This window comes from Haliotis cracherodii, unplaced genomic scaffold, assembly GCF_022045235.1.
Source record: "Haliotis cracherodii isolate W230 unplaced genomic scaffold, xgHalCrac1.p SCAF_19, whole genome shotgun sequence".
Lineage (NCBI taxonomy): Eukaryota > Metazoa > Mollusca > Gastropoda > Lepetellida > Haliotidae > Haliotis > Haliotis cracherodii.
Genome location: NW_027266274.1, coordinates 6173471 through 6193143, shown reverse-complemented (window position 1 = coordinate 6193143; position 19673 = coordinate 6173471). Strand labels below are relative to the sequence as shown.

At 41.5% G+C, this 19673-nt stretch overlaps 1 protein-coding gene across 3 annotated transcripts in view; it reads left to right on the top strand.

The window, feature by feature from the left end:
* Positions 1 to 18938, top strand: part of LOC139467062 (uncharacterized) — a 157855-nt gene extending 138917 nt beyond the window's left edge. For 2 of the 3 annotated variants that reach the window (XM_071248777.1, XM_071248779.1), the window contains 4 exons: positions 1803 to 1956; positions 8570 to 8685; positions 12515 to 12608; positions 17553 to 18938. In XM_071248777.1, the coding sequence (XP_071104878.1) occupies positions 1803 to 1956; positions 8570 to 8685; positions 12515 to 12608; positions 17553 to 17833 (645 nt within the window). In that variant the 3' untranslated portion in view covers positions 17834 to 18938. The remainder of the gene's footprint in view (positions 1 to 1802; positions 1957 to 8569; positions 8686 to 12514; positions 12609 to 17552) is intronic. The other variant, XM_071248778.1, reaches the window with a different exon arrangement.
* The last annotated feature ends 735 nt before the right edge of the window (positions 18939 to 19673 follow it).

Sequence of the window (19673 nt, the reverse complement as noted above, 5' to 3'; positions counted from 1 at the left end):
GTTTTATAGTGCTAACTCACTGAGAAACGATTCCGCAGTTGAACATGGATACCCTACGCCAGGCAGGGTAACAAGCCCCATCCTTTTAGGTCTTTTGGGATCGAACCTAGTACCTTTCGCTCTCTGGGCAGACGTTCTATCCACTACACCACGGAGGTGGGGAATCAAATATGTGAATACTTGAGTTATTTGTTTCTAATAAATCCCCTAGTAATCAATAAGGATGAGGATATATTTGTCAAAGTCATCTCAAATACCCGCAAAAACATCAATCGGAGGACCAATAACTAAATAGTCACGATTTTTAATCCATTAATTCCGGTGACAGATTTGTATTGATTGACTTTTATTTGTTCGGGGTAAAATATCCATTTTATCATCCTGCCTGCAAGCGGCATAGCCCGTTCGATATACACGCTACAGGTTGTCAAAGAATGTTTTTTTCCGCTTTTCATGTGTACTTTTTTCAAGTTCTTCTTATGGATCTTATGATAAACGAGTGAATTTCCGAAGTCTGTAATGGCACATTGATGCTCGAAAATGGCGAGACGCTCCACCGGCCAAGTCGTTTGTAAATATGTTTTGTAGACCATAAAACAGTATGGTATTTGATTGAAGACCAACTTTTCACTCATATATAGGTGTGGTGTGAGGAAACTGTTGAAACGTCAATAACTGTAATATAAAATGTTGGTAAAACTGTTTCCTTTTCCATTACAAATATTGAATGCACGTTCCAAGGAAAGCGTTTCTGTTTTTATTGCAGTTTATACATATGTAATACAAGTTTCAGAACAAACCTGTGTGGCAGTCAATTGTCTTGTGTCGTGTAACATTTTGTGTCAGTTTTATCTCAAAAGGTCTTAATCTAATATCTGATGTCATCGTATTCTAATGGCGTATGTTAACTTTATTGCTTACGTATGAATTTGTGCTTGATTAAAAATTCGACTATACGTAAGAACAGTTCATTCCTGTTAATTTCCAAATAACGATTTATGTAAACACTGCACACATGTCCGTGTATAAGGGACTGGTAATTTATTATAGGGGGTGGGGGTTGGGGGAGGGCGGGGTGGGTGGGTGGTGGGGGTTGGTCTAAGGACTGTATCATAATTTTTACAAAAGTAAAAAACAATTTTACGTAATGCATTGTCGTGCCCTCACCAAGTTGCATGTAGCATTTTTTCCCTGACCAGTCCCCATCAGTACCTTTGTATCTATAGTACCAGCTGTGTCATGATTGATCATCTTGAATCTGTAATTGTGTATCTGAAGTACCAGTTGTGTGATTATTGCGTATATTGAATCTGTAACTGTGTATCTAAAGTACCGGTTGAATCATGATTGATCATCTTGAAGCTGTACTTGTGTATCTTAAGTACCAGTTGTGTGATGATTGATCATCTTGAAGCTGTACTTGTGTATCTTAAGTACCAGTTGTGTGATGATTGATCATCTTGAAGCTGTAATTGTGTATCTTAAGTACCAGTTGTGTGATGATTGATCATCTTGAAGCTGTACTTGTGTATCTTAAGTACCAGTTGTGTGATGATTGATCATCTTGAATCTGTACTTGTGTATCTTAAGTACCAGTTGAGTGATGATTGCGTATATTGAATCTGTAATTGTCCTATTGACTTTACCCGTGTGTGTCTGAACTAATGGATGTGACATGCTAAACCCTATAAAATTTCAGGTGTGCATCTGAAGTAATGGATTTGTCAGCATTAACCCTTCTGACTTTACACGTGAGCATCTGAAGTACTGGATGTGTCATGATTTAGCATCTGAAGATTTAGGGTTGTATGTTTCAGGTGTTTGATGCCTTTATCGTCATCGTGTCTTTTGTCGTGGATCTGGTGTTCCTCAATCGCCTCCCCAACTACAAGATCCAGGACTTCGTCTTCATCCTGGCCTTCCTCCTGCCATGGAGGGTTATACGAGTTGTCAACAGTAAGTAAAGATTACATTACGATTTGTCAAAAGTAAGTAGAGATTGAATTAGGATTTGTCAACAGAAAGTAGAGATTAAATTACGATTTGTCAACTGAAAGTAGAGATTAAATTACGATTTGTCAACAGAGAGTAGAGATTAAATTACGACCTGTCAACAGAAAGTAGAGATTAAATTACGATTTGTCATCAGAAAGTGGAGTTTAAATAACGATTTGTCAACTGAAAGTAGAGATTACAGAACGAGTTGTCAACATAACGTAGAGATTAAATTACGATTTGTCAACTGAAAGTAGAGATTAAATTACGATTTGTCAACAGAGAGTAGAGATTAAATTACGATTTGTCAACAGAAAGTAGAGATTAAATTACGATTTGTCATCAGAAAGTGGAGTTTAAATAACGATTTGTCAACTGAAAGTAGAGATTACAGAACGAGTTGTCAACAGAAAGTAGAGAATAAATTACGATTTGTCAACAGAAATTAGAGAATTAATTACTATTTGTCAACGGAAAGTAGAGAATAAATTACGATTTGTCAACAGAAAGTAGAGAATAAATTACGATTTGTCAACAGAAAGTAGAGATTAAATTACGATTTGTCATCAGAAAGTGGAGATTAAATAACGATTTGTCAACTGAAAGTAGAGATTACAGAACGAGTTGTCAACAGAAAGTAGAGATTAAATTACGATTTGTCAACATAACGTAGAGATTGAATTACGATTTGTCAGCGGAAAGTAGAGATAACAGAACGAGTTGAAAACAGTATGTAGAGATTAAATTACGATTTACCAACAGTATGTAGAGATTACATTACGAGTTGTCACGAGTGCTGGAAAAGGCTACTAACAACACACAACTGAATGCAACCAGTGGTTTAGCCTGTGCACGTGCAGTACATGACAAGGAACAGTCAATGCGGGTATAGAATGGTTCATTCCAGATGCAACGCAACTGCATTCTTGGATACTTATATTGTCATATATAAAACTGCGTAACGCTCGTAAATTGCGGGCCTATTGGTGATTATTAGGGGCAAACTGGGAGCACGCATTGTTGATGAGACAGTTTTATGAAAACATGGTGGCAAATATTCCCTCTGGAGCTTTCGTAATGGATAATTGTGGAATATCAATATGAGCTTAATGAGCACGAGTGAGTGAGTGAGTGAGTGAGTGATTGAGTTGGGTTTAACGCCGCTTTTACAGTATTCCAGTTATATCACGGCGTGTCAGCTGAATGTGGGAGGAAAGTCCGAAGTGATGCAGGTCTCAGACGTTTACGACTTCGGTGAAACCCACGAGCACGGGTATGGTGCTGACAAACCTAGAAACATAATCTGGGCGAACCGGGATTCGAACCCACAATCATAGGTTCCTGGCGTGCCCAAGGGATGCAACTCTGCACAGCGAATCGCGACGCCTTAGACGACTGGGCCACCCGTGCCCCCCTTGGATACTTAGATGTCCACTAGGTTCCCTTACCACCGCGAGAACCGGGAGTCCCTTCGCGTCTATCTTATTCCGCGAAGTAAATGGCATACCGTCCTAATTTAATTACCCCGCGGAAAACAAGGCTATCCAGTCGACAAATGTGGACGAACAATCAACATTCACAACCTTGTGTTGTCCGTCTTGCGCAACGAGAGCCATTAACCGCGTGTGTGGTGTTTACGGAGTCCAAATTCCGCCATCAAAATGATGGAAACCTGTAAGTTTCTCCCGGACGGATTTCTCCCTCCCCACCACAGCACTATTTCAGATGGATGGGCTAAATTCTGTGTTTAATTACACACGGAACTTGGAGCAAGCTCGTATCTGGGCACATGAACACAAATCAATAGAGAGGTTTTGGAAAAAAAAACATCTCTAGGACTTCATTAGTTTGCTTAGCAAACTTTAACGACTTCACAGAAACGGATCTAGGTTTGGGCGAAATGCGCGCGCATATTTCAGCCAATCATCGACGGCCCACTGCGGCCATTTTCCCTATTTGGACATGGCGGCTCGTGTCGTTTATATCCATCGGCCGGAGCAGTGGGATTGTAAAATCAATAACTGATCCAAATAGGTCAGTGGTATTGCCTGCCTAAATATTGAAATGCCGCTAAGAGAAGGTTCGGCTTCTGTATACTATTCCTAGAGCTACGTATGATCGATGAGATCCAGTGTAGACCACGGTTTAGAAGAGCTTGGAAAGAAGTGTTTGTCCGACAAGGTTGAACATGATATTGGATATCCGATCATTTGCATACGGTGTCGCCGCTGCTCGCTGCTAATAGATATCCCAACCGGGTAAATCGATGCTCATGATATCAATCATTTGGTTGTCTGGTCCAGACTCGATTATTTACAGACCGCCGTCATACAGCTGGAATAACGCTGAGGGCGGCGATGAACAACAAACAAACAAACAAACTGCTCTTAAGTCCATATCAGTTCATGTTATCGCTAACGCCCTCTAGACGAGAACACATAGTTGCTCATTTCAAGCATAGTTGCTCATTTCAAGGTAATAATGGTTTAAACTTATACACCGTCAATGACCACGTCCGCCCACTCCTTCTTCATGGTTATGTTGTCTCTTCAAAGTAGGGCGGCCTACTCGTTAAAGCGTTCGCTCGTCACGCCGTCAAGGTTCGATTGATTGAAGGGTAAATTGTGAGAATACAGTCCTTAGTGTCCGCGTCGTACTAGCCCTCGGCTAAAAACGTCACTCCATCAAAATGTAGCGTGGTAACTCATGCTCGTTAAGTAATGTTAAATTTAACTTTCGTTTTTAAAATCGTCACAAGGATAGAACGTTAAACACATAAACTTTCTACACTCGATGTTTAAAAGGTCTGTAACCCCTGTCGCCCTCTGAAGAAAAATAGCGGTTTATTTTGATACAGCACGTCAATGACGTTGGGACCAGCGTGATAAACAGCAATAAGCCATATTGAAAATAGCAGTGATTGGTAACGACACTGGTACGCCTTCGTGCAAGAAAACCATTAAGTTCGTCACATGTTAATGGACAGTAACTGTCAGGTGAAGCTCTTCATGCTAGGTAATTAAGCACATAATTGAAGGTTATCTAACTCAACGGGCCATTTGACTTGACATTGCCGAAAGAAAAACTTCTCATTAATCGAGATTTCTGTGACTATTTTTTGCCCAGATATTTAGGCGTATATTATAATATTTGGCTTGCGAAATTTATATATTTTTTTGTGTCGAAATAAAAAAAACCCCATTAAAATGTTGATTTTGAGAAATGATCTCTAAATTGTATTGTCTGTAAGGGAAATTACGAAAAAAGAAAAAAGAACAGAAAGAGATTTAATTATGAAAAGTGAAAGGGTACTTACTTTGACCTGTTTTAATTAACAAATAATTAACACATTCGGCAAAAAGAAAGAATTCAAAAAATGTTTGGTCGAAGGATTTATGGATAAAACAATGATAACAGTGGGATTCAACTAGTTAGAAAAACTTACATTAATTACAAATACAACAAAAGAAACATAAACATAAACAAAGGAGAAATTATACAATAGTAATGGTTGCTGTTACAGGTGTGTGGGATGTACTGTCCTTGTCACTCAGTGATGTTAAATGAATGTTGTGTGACAATCCTATTAATCAATGATGTAACGAGGAGTAAAGAACACGAGAGAAAGAGAGAAATAGAGAGAGAGGGAGAGAGAGGGAGCGGGAGAAAAATATATAGAGAGAAATAGAGAGAGAAATAGAGAGAGAAATAGAGAGAGGGAGAGAGAGAAAGAGGGAGGAAGAAAGAGAGAGAAAAATTAGAGAGAGAAGGAGAGAGAGGGAGAGAGAAAGAGAGAGGGAGAAGAAGAGGGAGAAAGAGAGAGGGGAGCGAGAGAAAAAAATATATAGAGACAATAGAGAGAGAGAGAGAAAGAAAGAAAGAAAGAAAGGAGAAAGAGGGAGGAAGAGAGAGAACGGCAGATAGATAGGTGTGTGTGATGTACTGTCCTTGTCACTCTGTGGTGTTAAATGAATGTTGTGGGACAATCCTATTAATCAATGATGTAAGGAAGAGTAAAGAACCTTAGAGAAAGAGAGAGAGAGAGAGAGAAATAGAGAGAGAGAGAGAGAGAGAGAGAGAGAGAGAGAGAGAGAGAGAGAGAGAGAGAATAGCAGATAGATAGATGTGTGTGATGTACTGTCCTTGTCACTCTGTGGTGTTAAATGAATGTTGTGGGACAATCCTATTAATCAATGATGTAAGGAGGAGTAAAGAACCTTAGAGAAAGAGAGAGAGAGAGAGAGAAATAGAGAGAGAGAGAGAGAGAGAGAGAGAGAGAGAGAGAGTAGCAGATAGATAGATGTGTGTGATGTACTGTCCTTGTCACTCAGTGATGTTAAATGAATGTTGTGTGACAATCCTATTAATCAATGATGTAAGGAGGAGTAAAGAACACGAGAGAAAGAGAGAAATAGAGAGAGAGGGAGAGCGAGAGAGAGAGAGAGAGAGAATAGCAGATAGATAGATAGGTGTGTGTGATGTACTGTCCTTGTCACTCTGTGATGTTAAATGAATGTTGTGTGACAATCCTATTAATCAATGATGTAAGGAGGAGTAAAGAACCTTAGAGAAAGAGAGAGAGAAATAGAGAGAGAGAGAGGGAGAGAGAGAGAGAGAGAGAGAGAGAGAGAGAGAGAGAGAATAGCAGATAGATAGATGTGTGGGATGTACTGTCCTTGTCACTCTGTGATGTTAAATGAATGTTGTGTGACAATCCTATTAATCAATGATGTAAGGAGGAGTAAAGAACCTTAGAGAAAGAGAGAGAGAGAGAAATAGAGAGAGAGAGAGAGGGAGAGAGAGAGAGAGAGAGAGAGAGAGAGAGAATAGCAGATAGATAGATGTGTGGGATGTACTGTACTTGTCACTCAGTGATGTTAAATGAATGTTGTGTGACAATCCTATTAATCAATGATGTAAGGAGGAGTAAAGAACCTTAGAGAAATAGAGAGAGAGAGAAATAGAGAGAGAGAGAGAGAGAGAGAGAGAGAGAATAGCAGATAGATAGATGTGTGTGATGTACTGTCCTTGTCACTCTGTGATGTTAAATGAATGTTGTGTGACAATCCTATTAATCAATGATGTAAGGAGGAGTAAAGAACCTTAGAGAAATAGAGAGAGAGAGAAATAGAGAGAGAGAGAGAGAGACAGAGAGAGAATAGCAGATAGATAGATGTGTGTGATGTACTGTCCTTGTCACTCAGTGATGTTAAATGAATGTTGTGTGACAATCCCATTAATCAATGATGTAAGGAGGAGTAAAGAACCTTAGAGAAATAGAGAGAGAGAAATAGAGAGAGAGAAATAGAGAGAGAGAGAGAGAGAGAGAGAGAGAGAGAGAGAGAGAGAGAGAGAGAGAGAGAATAGCAGATAGATAGATAGGTGTATGTGATGTACTGTCCTTGTCACTCAGTGATGTTAAATGAATGTTGTGTGACAATCCCATTAATCAATGATGTAAGGAGGAGTAAACAACCTGAGGGGAAAAAGAAAGTAGACCGACTTAACTTTTTATGTAATTGAACAGTGAAAGAACCATTCATTTAACCATCACTCATTTCTGCAACAATTTGTAAAAGTAATCAGTGGCTGGGTAATTATTTGTATAAAATATATTGTTTGAATAAAAGCAAAATTTATCCATGTTGAATTATTTTTTATTACACTTCATATATTGGATCAAACTTCGCAAACTTATATTTTCAGTTGAAAATCAAAACATATGATAAAAAAGAGGCATAGCTTCATTTGCTCCTCAGTTTACAAAACGTCAACACCACAGAATAACAAGTGTCCATTATCCGCCGAAAAAAAGATTCCATTGGACGAAAAAGGAAAAATAACGGTAAAAATGATGTGAATAGATCACTGAAAAGCTGTGATGACACCAGGTGTTGGCGGAAAGATTAACCACAAGTACCCAACAACGCCCAAGACAAATTGTGACATGGTTCAATATCTAATTGAAACCTTATTTCAAGTAGAATTGGGGTAAGCTGAGTGAGCAGAATATAAGATATTTTGTAGGTGTATATGATCTGGACATCTTCGTCTGAATTTCATATTTGTCTCAAAGCGAATATCTTGATCTCGGAGACACCATAGATGATCTCCTCGTTGCGTTTTGTGCAAGATAAAATAGAGTTCAACGTCGCGTGCAAGATTATTGCACTGTAAAGCTTATATAGCGACTTTCATGCACGTGTGTATGTGTGTGTGTGTGTGTGTGTGTGTGTGTGTGTGTGTGTGTGTGTGCTTGTACTAGTCCGGACTAATGCCGATTTTATAGAGTTAGCCCACTGAGATACCATGCTGCAGTTTAACAGGAATATCCAAATCAGACACAGTATACTGACTGCGAGTTGGCCAGTCCTTCTTTAATCCCCACAATGCCGAGCGCCAGGCTGGGTAACAAAAGGTAACATGTTTGACGTATTTTAGTGTTACACAGCCGAGGATCGAATCCCCGAGCGTGTGGAAGCTCTACCACTAGACCACGTTTTGTGTACGCGTTACATGGAGTGAAGTTGTCATGTTTACGCTTTTTTTTTCCACATGCCCTGTTTCGTTTCAGGTTTGGTGGTTGCGGTGAAAGATCACGAGCACTTCCGGTTGAAGCTTGTGTATAGCCGGAAGAAGAAAATACAGAACAGCCTAAGGGACACAGAGATTAAACTGCAAATATTTAGGGTGAGGAAATATTTCTGACTGGCAAGGATTGCCGGATTGCAAGCCTTCACCAATGGTCATCTCTTGACATCAACGGTTATTCTATATATATAGATAATCAGACATGCTTGCCCCAAAAGGCGACTATGCTTGTTGTAAAAGGCGACTGACGGGACCGGGTGGTCAGGCTCGCTGCACGTCATCAATCCCAAATGCGTGGATCGATGCTCATGATATTAATCGCTGTATTGCCTGGTCCAGACTCGATTATTTACAGTCCGCCGTCATACAGCTGGAATATTGCCGAGTACGGCGTTAAACAACAAACAAACAAACACAGATAATCGGATCAAAACACCTGTCAATATTTGTAATGGACCGATCAGTTGATATTATGGCAAAGGGGAATTTTATCGACAAAAGACATTGTTGCAAGATGTTGTGTTTTTTTAACATTTCGGATCGTATGCTTAATTATAATAATTTCTGGTACTGCAGCTGTAACTGGAAAATATCTCGTCTCAGTACAAAATCCATGGCTCCCACAAGCCACACAACCCCCCCACCCCTCACCAAATACCAATACCAAATGGACGGTCCCTAAAGGAATGGTATGCTTGCGTAGATCGGAACGGCTCGATTCATTGTCTTTTCTGTGCATTCGTGACCAACTCGTGTCATTCCGGGTCAAGCCGAATGCCTTCGTGTAGGTTACGGAAAATGCGAGTGTTGACGAATGCTAACTGCAATGTTTGTGTTGAAAGGGAGGTAATTCTTTTTCAGGTTTGTTCCTTGCTTCACAACCAAAATATAGTTGATGGTTTTTATTTTCTGTTTTCTAAGAATTTCTAATGACATGAATTGTTATATATGCATGCATTTTTAAAGATACTTCTCTGTAAATGATACCCTGTAAACAGCTTCAGCCTCAACATGCCGAAAGCGTCTTAAACTACTGTTCTCTCACATCTCGATTGATGAAACAGTTTCGGATAAACACCTGCATATCAACTGGTTACAGACTGAAGCACTTAAATTACTTAAAGCACTAAAATGATTGCGAAGAGGTCACTGTAGAAAGGTCATTATACACCTCAAACTGATATAGTACTGTAAAATACCAAACGTATATAATCTGCAAAAGAAGAAACGCAAAAGTAGTAAAATCGTAAATATCTGACAGAGTGTTGCAGACAGCCATACAAAATTAATACCGAAACGTAATTGGTCCCATGGATTGGGGTTGATTTGTGTGGAAAGAGTGAGGCACTGCAGAAATTTGGTGAAAAGATCGAAAAATCGCAAAAACACAACTACGTGAGCGCCTGTCATAGAAACACACCAACGTGACATGCACGTGCAACATCATTGTTGGACTTTGAAAACTTTGGTTTTCATTTGCATGCCATAACAATCTTACAGCAATCGAATAGCGAAAACATGCCACGACTGACTGAAGCCCATCGCAAGGACGCCATCGGCCGACTGCAAACAGGAGAATCATCTTCAGCTGTAGCCTGGTTTGTATTTTTCACGTAGCACCAAGCACCATTGCAAGAATGTGGAGCCGTTATCAGATACATGGGACAACACGTGACCTTCCCAGATCCGTATCACTACTAGAGCTTAGGACAGATTCATACGTCGACGTCGTGTTTACAGGCGTTGCGGAGAACGTTATGCACGAAACTGCATACAGGAAGTGGACAGATTTGGTGGTGGTAACGTCATGATTTGGGCGGGCATCTCCTACAGTTGGTGCAAGTTCTGGGGAATTTTACGGCACAGCGTTACCTGAATGAGATTCTTCGGGCACACATCCTTCCCATTATTTAACAAGCGAGCATTATTCCCAAACAAGACAACGCCTGACCTCACACAGCAAGACTGACGACAGCCGTTTTCAGGAATCACAACAACCAGGTCCTGCCATTACCCTCTACGTCTCAATTAAACCCAATTGAACATTTATTGGATGCACTGGATCAACGACTGTGAGCACGCCAGCAACAACCACAGAACCTCCGACAGTTGGCACAAGCACTGCTGGCAGAGTGGGTGAATATTCCCCATCCACAGTTCGGGATCTGATTGCTTCCATGGGACGACGATGCCAGGCAGTTTGAGAACCTAATGTTGGCTATAAACAAAATTGAAAAAAATATTATCTTAACCTTGAAAATCTACTGTTCAATGTATGCCATGTGGAACCTGGGTCATTGACAATGATGTGTGCCAATTTTGAACAACCGATTACCATCTTTTGATTATTTTTAGGATATATATCACTTTTAAGTTGTTGTTTTTGCAGATTATTTTAAATTTGAGAAAAAAATAATTAAAATTTTTGATTGTCCGTGTAACGTCCATGAGCTCGTCTTCAATAAGTCGTATGTGGTGGTCTTCATTATTCAACACGGACAACGTTAGAAACTCCTCCAGTTCTTTCAACTTTTTAATATAACCTCACCTTGAAAGTGTTTACGAGACAATAAATGGCATCTGTTATTTTTAATGTCTGGTTTTACCCATGCGTAGATAGGTGGGTTTTTTTTTACCTTGTCTTTAGATGGTGTACTTTCGCTCCTTAATATCGGTTCTAATGCGTCTTGGCGCAAAGACTATAAATTTGTGTTATTTCGATTCTTTCCTTCTCAATGCAATATAGCACCAAGATGATATATTTGTGTTGTCTTTCAGTCCCAATGAAATCTAGCACCAAGATGATATATGTGTGTTGTCTTTCAGTCCCAATGAAATCTAGCACCAAGATGATATATGTGTGTTGTCTTTCAGTCCCAATGCAATCTAGCACAAGATGATATATGTGTGTTGTCTTTCCTTCGCAATGCAATCTAGCACCAAAATGATATATGTGTGTTGTCTTTCCTTCTCAATGCAATCTAGCATCAAGATGATATATTTGTGTTGTCTTTCAGTCCCAATGAAATCTAGCACCAAGATGATATATGTGTGTTGTCTTTCAGTCCCAATGCAATCTAGCACCAAGATGATATATTTGTGTTGTCTTTCAGTCCCAACGCAATCTAGCACCAAGATGATATATGTGTGTTGTCTTTCAGTCCCAATGCAATCTAGCACCAAGATGATATATGTGTGTTGTCTTTCAGTCCCAACGCAATCTAGCACCAAGATGATATATGTGTGTTGTCTTTCAGTCCCAATGCAATCTAGCACAAGATGATATATGTGTGTTCTCTATCCTTCGCAATGCAATCTAGCACCAAGATGATATATTTGTGTTGTCTTTCAGTCCCAATGAAATCTAGCACCAAGATGATATATGTGTGTTATCTTTCCTTCTCAATGCAATCTAGCACCAAAATGATATATGTGTGTTGTCTTTCCTTCTCAATGCAATCTAGCATCAAGATGATATATTTGTGTTGTCTTTCAGTCCCAATGAAATCTAGCACCAAGATGATATATGTGTGTTGTCTTTCAGTCCCAATGCAATCTAGCACCAAGATGATATATGTGTGTTGTCTTTCAGTCCCAACGCAATCTAGCACCAAGATGATATATGTGTGTTGTCTTTCAGTCCCAATGCAATCTAGCACCAAGATGATATATGTGTGTTGTCTTTCAGTCCCAACGCAATCTAGCACCAAGATGATATATTTGTGTTGTCTTTCAGTCCCAATGCAATCTAGCACCAAGATGATATATGTGTGTTGTCTTTCAGTCCCAATGAAATCTAGCACCAAGATGATATATGTGTGTTGTCTTTCAGTCCCAATGCAATCTAGCACCAAGATGATATATGTGTGTTGTCTTTCAGTCCCAATGCAATCAAGCACCAAAATGATATATTTGTGTTGTCTTTCAGTCCCAATGCAACGCTTTACGTAAACTATGCATCAATGAGGGGGTGGATGAGTGGAGGGTGGAACAGCTTCTTCGTATTGACGAATACGTCGTCAGTAAGTAGTCCCTTCCTTACTCCTTCATCCTTACAGAGGGGGGTGGCATGTCAACGGAACAGTGACTTAATGTGAAGAAGTTTCGAAGTCGTCTTTGACACACACTCTTCCTTCCAACATCTCTGATACTTTTACTCCAGTTATTGCTTCGTGAAGGATTAAACACAAGGTTTTAGTTGCCTTTGCATGTGTTTGTGACAGGTGCCGGTTGGGCAGGATCCGCTCACCTTTTCTTGCACACCTGGTAACATCACTATACACTTTATTTCATAGTGATTCATAAAAAAAACATGCTTATAATAGTCGTAATCGTACAATCGGCTCATTCTTATGATGTGGAAAGTTCTCTCGCTTTATTTAGTTGAAAATGGAAGCGCGATGGAGAGGGTTATTGCACAGCCCGCGTGTTTACAGTTTTAACTCAACCCGAGGTAAAGTGTTTTAGCTGTCTAATAAGCCGAATGAAAAACTTGAAACAACATTTATCAACAAATGTTTGTTGCCAACACGCTTTCCATGAATCTTAAGAAGCGGACGTAAAATACATCTTGCTGGCGTACATGTACTTCGATTCTTAAAAGCATCGTGTTTTATCAGCGCTTCAGTAACCTTGTGGTTCACTCACTAGGGGTTCACTCACCGGGGGGTTCACTCACTAGGGGTTCACTCACTTGGGGTTCACTGACAAGGGGTTCACTCACTAAAGGGATTCACTCACTAAGGGTTCACTCACAAGGGGTTCTGTGTGAAGCCCATTTCTGGTGTCCCCCGCTGTGATATTGATGGAATATTGCTAAAAGCGGCGTAAAACCATACTCACTCACTCACTCACTCACTCACAAGGGGTTCACTCACTAGGGGTTCACTCAAAAGGGGTTCACTCACAAGGGGTTCACTCACTAGGGGTTCACTCACTAGGGGTTCACTCACTAGGGGTTCACTCACTGTGTGTGTGTGGGGGGGGGGGGGGGGGGGGGGTGTCACTCACTAAAGGTTCACTCACTAGGTTTTCACTCACTAAGGTTTCACTCACTAGGGGTTCACTCACTAAGAGTTCACTCACTAGGGTTTCACTCACTAGGGGGTCACTCACTAAGAGTTCACTCACTAGGGTTTCACTCACTAGGGTTTCACTCACAAGGGGTTCACTCACTAAGAGTTCACTCACAAGGGGTTCACTCACTAGGGGGTCACTCACTAAGAGTTCACTCACTAGGGTTTCACTCACTAGGGTTTCACTCACTAGGGTTTCACTCACTAAGAGTTCACTCACTAAGGGTTCACTCACTAGGGGTTCACTCACTAAGAGTTCACTCACTAGGGTTTCACTCACTAAGGGTTCACTCACTAGGGGTTCACTCACTAGGGTTTCACTCACTAGAGGTTCACTCACTAGGGTTTCACTCACTAGGGGTTCACTCACAAGGGGTTCACTCACTAGGGTTTCACTCACTAGGGGTTCACTCACTAGGGTTTCACTCACTAGGGTTCACTCACTAGGGGTTCACTCACAAGGGGTTCACTCACTAGGGTTTCACTCACTAAGGGTTCACTCACTAGGGGTTCACTCACTAGGGTTCACTCACTAAGTGTTCACTCACTAAGAGTTCACTCACTAAGGGTTCATTCACTAGGGGTTCACTCACAAGGGGTTCACTCACTAAGGGTTCACTCACTAGGGGTTCACTCACAAGGGGTTCACTCACTAGGGTTTCACTCACTAAGAGTTCACTCACAAGGGGTTCACTCACTAGGGGTTCACTCACTAAGGGTTCACTCACTAGTGTTTCACTCACTAAGGGTTCACTCACTAAGGGTTCACTCACTAAGGGTTCACTCACTAAGGGTTCACTCACTAGGGTTTCACTCACTAGAGGTTCACTCACTAGGGTTTCACTCACTAGGGGTTCACTCACAAGGGTTTCACTCACTAGGGTTTCACTCACTAGGGGTTCACTCACTAGGGGTTCACTCACTAGGGTTCACTCACTAGGGGTTCACTCACAAGGGGTTCACTCACTAAGGTTTCACTCACTAAGGGTTCACTCACTAGGGGTTCACTCACTAGGGTTCACTCACTAAGTGTTCACTCACTAAGGGTTCACTCACTAGGGGTTCACTCACAAGGGGTTCACTCACTAAGGGTTCACTCACTAGGGGTTCACTCACAAGGGGTTCACTCACTAGGGTTTCACTCACTAAGGGTTCACTCACAAGGGTTCACTCACTAGGGGTTCACTCACTAAGGGTTCACTCACTAGTGTTTCACTCACTAAGGGTTCACTCACTAAGGGTTCACTCACTAAGGGTTCACTCACTATGGGTTCACTCACTAAGGGTTCACTCACTAGGGTTTCACTCACTAGTGTTTCACTCACTAAGGGTTCACTCACTAAGGGTTCACTCACAAGGGGTTCACTCACTAAGGGTTCACTCACTAGGGGTTCACTCACAAGGGGTTCACTCACTAGGGGTTCACTCACTAAGGGTTTACTCACTAAGGGTTCACACACTAGGGTTCATTCACTAGGGGTTCACTCACTAGGGTTCATTCACAAGGGTTTCACTCACTAGAGGTTCACTCACTAGGGGTTCACTCACTAGGGGTTCACTCACTAAGAGTTCACTCACTAGGGGTTCACTCACAAGGGGTTCACTCACTAAGGGTTCACTCACTAGGAGTTCACTCACTAGGGTTCACTCACTAAGGGTTCACTCACTAGGGGTTCACTCACTAGGGGTTCACTCACTAAGGGTTCACTCACTAGGGGTTCACTCACTAGAGGTTCACTCACTAAGGGTTCACTCACTAGGGGTTCACTCACTAGGGTTCACTCACTAAGGGTTCACTCACTAGGGGTTCACTCACTAGGGTTTCACTCACTAGGGTTTCACTCACTAGGGGTTCACTCACTAGGGTTCACTCACAAGGGTTTCACTCACTAGAGGTTCTCTCACTAGGGGTTCACTCACTAAGGGTTCACTCACTAAGGGTTCACTCACTAGGGTTCACTCACTAAGGGTTCACTCACTAGGGGTTCACTCACAAGGGGTTCACTCACTAAGGGTTCACTCACTAGGGGTTCACTCACAAGGGGTTCACTCACAAGGGTTTCACTCACTAAGGTTTCACTCAAAAGGGGTTCACTACAACTTACAACTCTGCTGCTACCATCACTACAACTAACAATACTGCTGCTACCATCACTACAACTAACAATACTGCTGCTACCGTCACTACAACTAACAATACTGCTGCTACCATCACTACAACTAACAATACTGCTGCTACCATCACTACAACTAACAACACAACTACTACCATCACTACAACTAACAACGCTGCTGCACAATCACCAAAACTAACAATACTGCTGCTACTATCACTACAACTAACAATACTGCTGCTACCATCACTACAACTAACAATACTGCTGCTACCATCACTACAACTAACAATACAACTGCTACCATCACTACAACTAACAACACAACTACTACCATCACTACAACTAACAACGCTGCTGCACAATCACCAAAACTAACAATACTGCTGCTACCATCACTACAACTAACAATACTGCTGCTACCATCACTACAACTAACAATACTGCTGTTACCATCACTACAACTAACAACGCTGCTGCTACCATCACTACAACTAACAATACTGCTGCTACTATCACAACAACTCACAATACTGCTGCTACCATCACTACAACTAACAATACTGCCACTGTTATCACTACAACTAACAATACTGCTACTACTGCCACTACAACTAACACAACTGCCTCTACTATCACTACAACTAACACAACTGCCACTACTATCACTACAACTAAAAATATTGCTACTACTGCCACTATAACTAACACAACTGCCTCTACTATCACTACAACTAACACAACTGCCTCTACTATCACTACAACTAACACAACTGCCACTACTATCACTACAACTTACAATATTGCTACTACTGCCACTATAACTAACACTACTGCCACTACTATCACTACAACTAACACAACTGCCTCTACTATCACTACAACTAACACTATTGCCACTACTATCACTACAACTTACAATATTGCTACTACTGCCACTATAACTAACACAACTGCCTCTACTATCACTACAACTAACACTACTGCCACTACTATCACTACAACTTACAATATTGCTACTACTGCCACTATAACTAACACAACTGCCACCACTATCACTACAACTTACAATATTGCTACTACTGCCACTATAACTAACACTACTGCCACTACTATCACTACAACTAACACTACTGCCACTACTATCACTACAACTAACACAACTGCCTCTACTATCACTACAACTAACACTACTGCCACTACTATCACTACAACTAACACAACTGCCTCTACTATCACTACAACTATCACTACTGCCACTACTATCACTACAACTAACACAACTGCCTCTACTATCACTACAACTAACACAACTGCCTCTACTATCACTACAACTAACACAACTGCCTCTACTATCACTACAACTAACACAACTGCCACTACTATCACTACAACTTACAATATTGCTACTACTGCCACTATAACTAACACTACTGCCTCTACTATCACTACAACTAACACAACTGCCACTACTATCACTACAACTTACAATATTGCTACTACTGCCACTATAACTAACACAACTGCCTCTACTATCACTACAACTAACAATGGTGCTGCTACTGCCACTACAACTAACACTACTGCCTCTACTTTCACAAAGGGGGTGCATAATTAAGATCTATTTATTGGCTTTGGTGGTAATTTATACAGATATAAAGGGGGGCGGGGGATGGGGGATGCGCACCACATTTAGGGGACACACATTGCTATAGCCGTAACACTCTTCAAAGTAAAACCCTTCTCACTCACTAACAATGTATACTCTCTTCTTCAGACAAGGCGGGGAAGAGCAAGTGCAAGATTAAGATAGACAATGCCTCTGTGATACTCTTGGATGACCGGAGGGATTTTCCACGGTTATCTCCCCGCCCGTCACTCTCCAATCTCTCGGAGGCGCGCCTGCGCGGAAGCCTGGTTCCAACCATCGAAGAGGAAGACTCCCTCAGCCCGGATAAGTCCGAGATCGAAGAGATCAAGGAAAGCAAGGAGAAGAAGGATAAATCAGGGAAAGAAATGAATGGAATAGGCACAAGTGATGGCAAATCCAGTGTATAATGAATGCGAAACTCTAGCTAAACCGTGATACAATTATAAAGGCAGAATATGTGTCCCTTGATAATCCGGGGGTGTTATTCACACGATGCAATAGATGTGACTCGCCATATTTCAAGACTTCTTTGTTTGTGGACAATCACTCTGGGATCATTAAGCGCTCAGTGGATACAGGTTTTCTGAACCTTTCGGAAACTGACTGAAAGATTCACTTGTTGTTACGGAATGTAGGAGTGGCGCCATTAGCGAAGTATGTGCGTGGGCAACTGCTTATTTTCAAAATGACAGATCACAAATGGAGTGCGTGGAATTGAAATTTATGCACTTTTACCGAGCATTGGCGCCGGGCTGGAGAAGGCCAGTATGAATCCCACAGACACCGGGTGTTAACGTGTTAAACACGGGATTAACAATACTGGATATAGTACCCTTTCATCTCGATATGTCTGTGATGTCATAGGTGACGTCATAGTGACGTCATAACTCGACGATATCATCCTTTGATATTCTCACTGCGTGTTTTCCATACATTAGCACCTTGGTTCGTACCTTCAACTGAAATACGACATCCACACATTTATATAAATTGATTATCGCAATTTGTTAGATATGTTATTTATTCATAGTTTATTATTACCACACCGGTGCACCGCACCTAATGCAGAAATGTGTCTTTCAGCAGTTGTAAATATTCATATCAGTCCACTGAACAGTTGAGAGGCCTGGCAGCACGGACTAGTAGTGATACAGACGGCTTATTGTGTTACTTACGTCGTGGTGTAAAAAGTGTAGATATTGCCTGAACGTTCAGGTCTCTCAACGCCATGGAGACTAGTTACCTGAGCTTGGCATATTGCAGTGCATAAGGACACCCCCACCGTCTGTATTCCTCCACAATGCGTGGTAGTTAGGGTGACACGGCACCCTCGTTGTGCACGGTGTTCCCATGCAAGGGAGGTAACCCATTTCACCAAGGGAGACAACCCATGTCGATTAAGTTTGAAAACCATTGACGTAATGCCTCTACTGAAACAAGATATCCCACGAACGGCAGTGCCATTATATATTCCAGATATTTACGTGTTTAGTCTTAGGTGTCTCTGAGGATTCACACTTATGTTAAGTGTAGGTACCTGGCATTGATTCCTTTTATCATTCAGTGTGTTTATTTGGTTGGTCTTTAACGAAACACTATAAACAAACCTACTTATTGGAATGTAGTTTTATATTTAACAATGATTCGTAGTGGTACACATCTTGAAATAAAGTGATAAGGCGATTCGTAACAATTGTTGACTCAGCAGTCTGCTGCTGCCTGTGATCAGTTTACCCCGAGATGGTCACCACGGTCTAGTGCCTGTGTCCAGTCTATGTCCAGATTGTCACCACGGTCTAGTGCCTGTGGCCAGTCTATGTCCAGATTATCACCACAGTCTAGTGCCTGTGTCCAGTCTATTCCCAGATTGTCACCACGGTCTAGTGCCTGTGTCCCGGGGGCTATGCCCAGATTGTCACCACAGTCTAGTGGCCTGTGTCCAGTCTATGTCCAGATTGTCACCACGGTCTAGTGCCTGTGTCCAGTCTATGTCCAGATTATCACCACAGTCTAGTGCCTGTGTCCAGTCTATGCCCAGATTGTCACCACGGTCTAGTGCCCGTGTCCGGGGGCTATGCCCAGATTGTCACCACGGTCTAGTGCCTGTGTCCGGTTTATGCCCAGATTGTCACCGTGGTCTATTGCCTGTGTCCCATATATGGCCAGATTGTCACCGTGGTCTAGTTTCCTGTGTCCAGTCCATGCTCAGATTGTCACCACGGTCTAGTTTCTGAGTACAGGTCTATG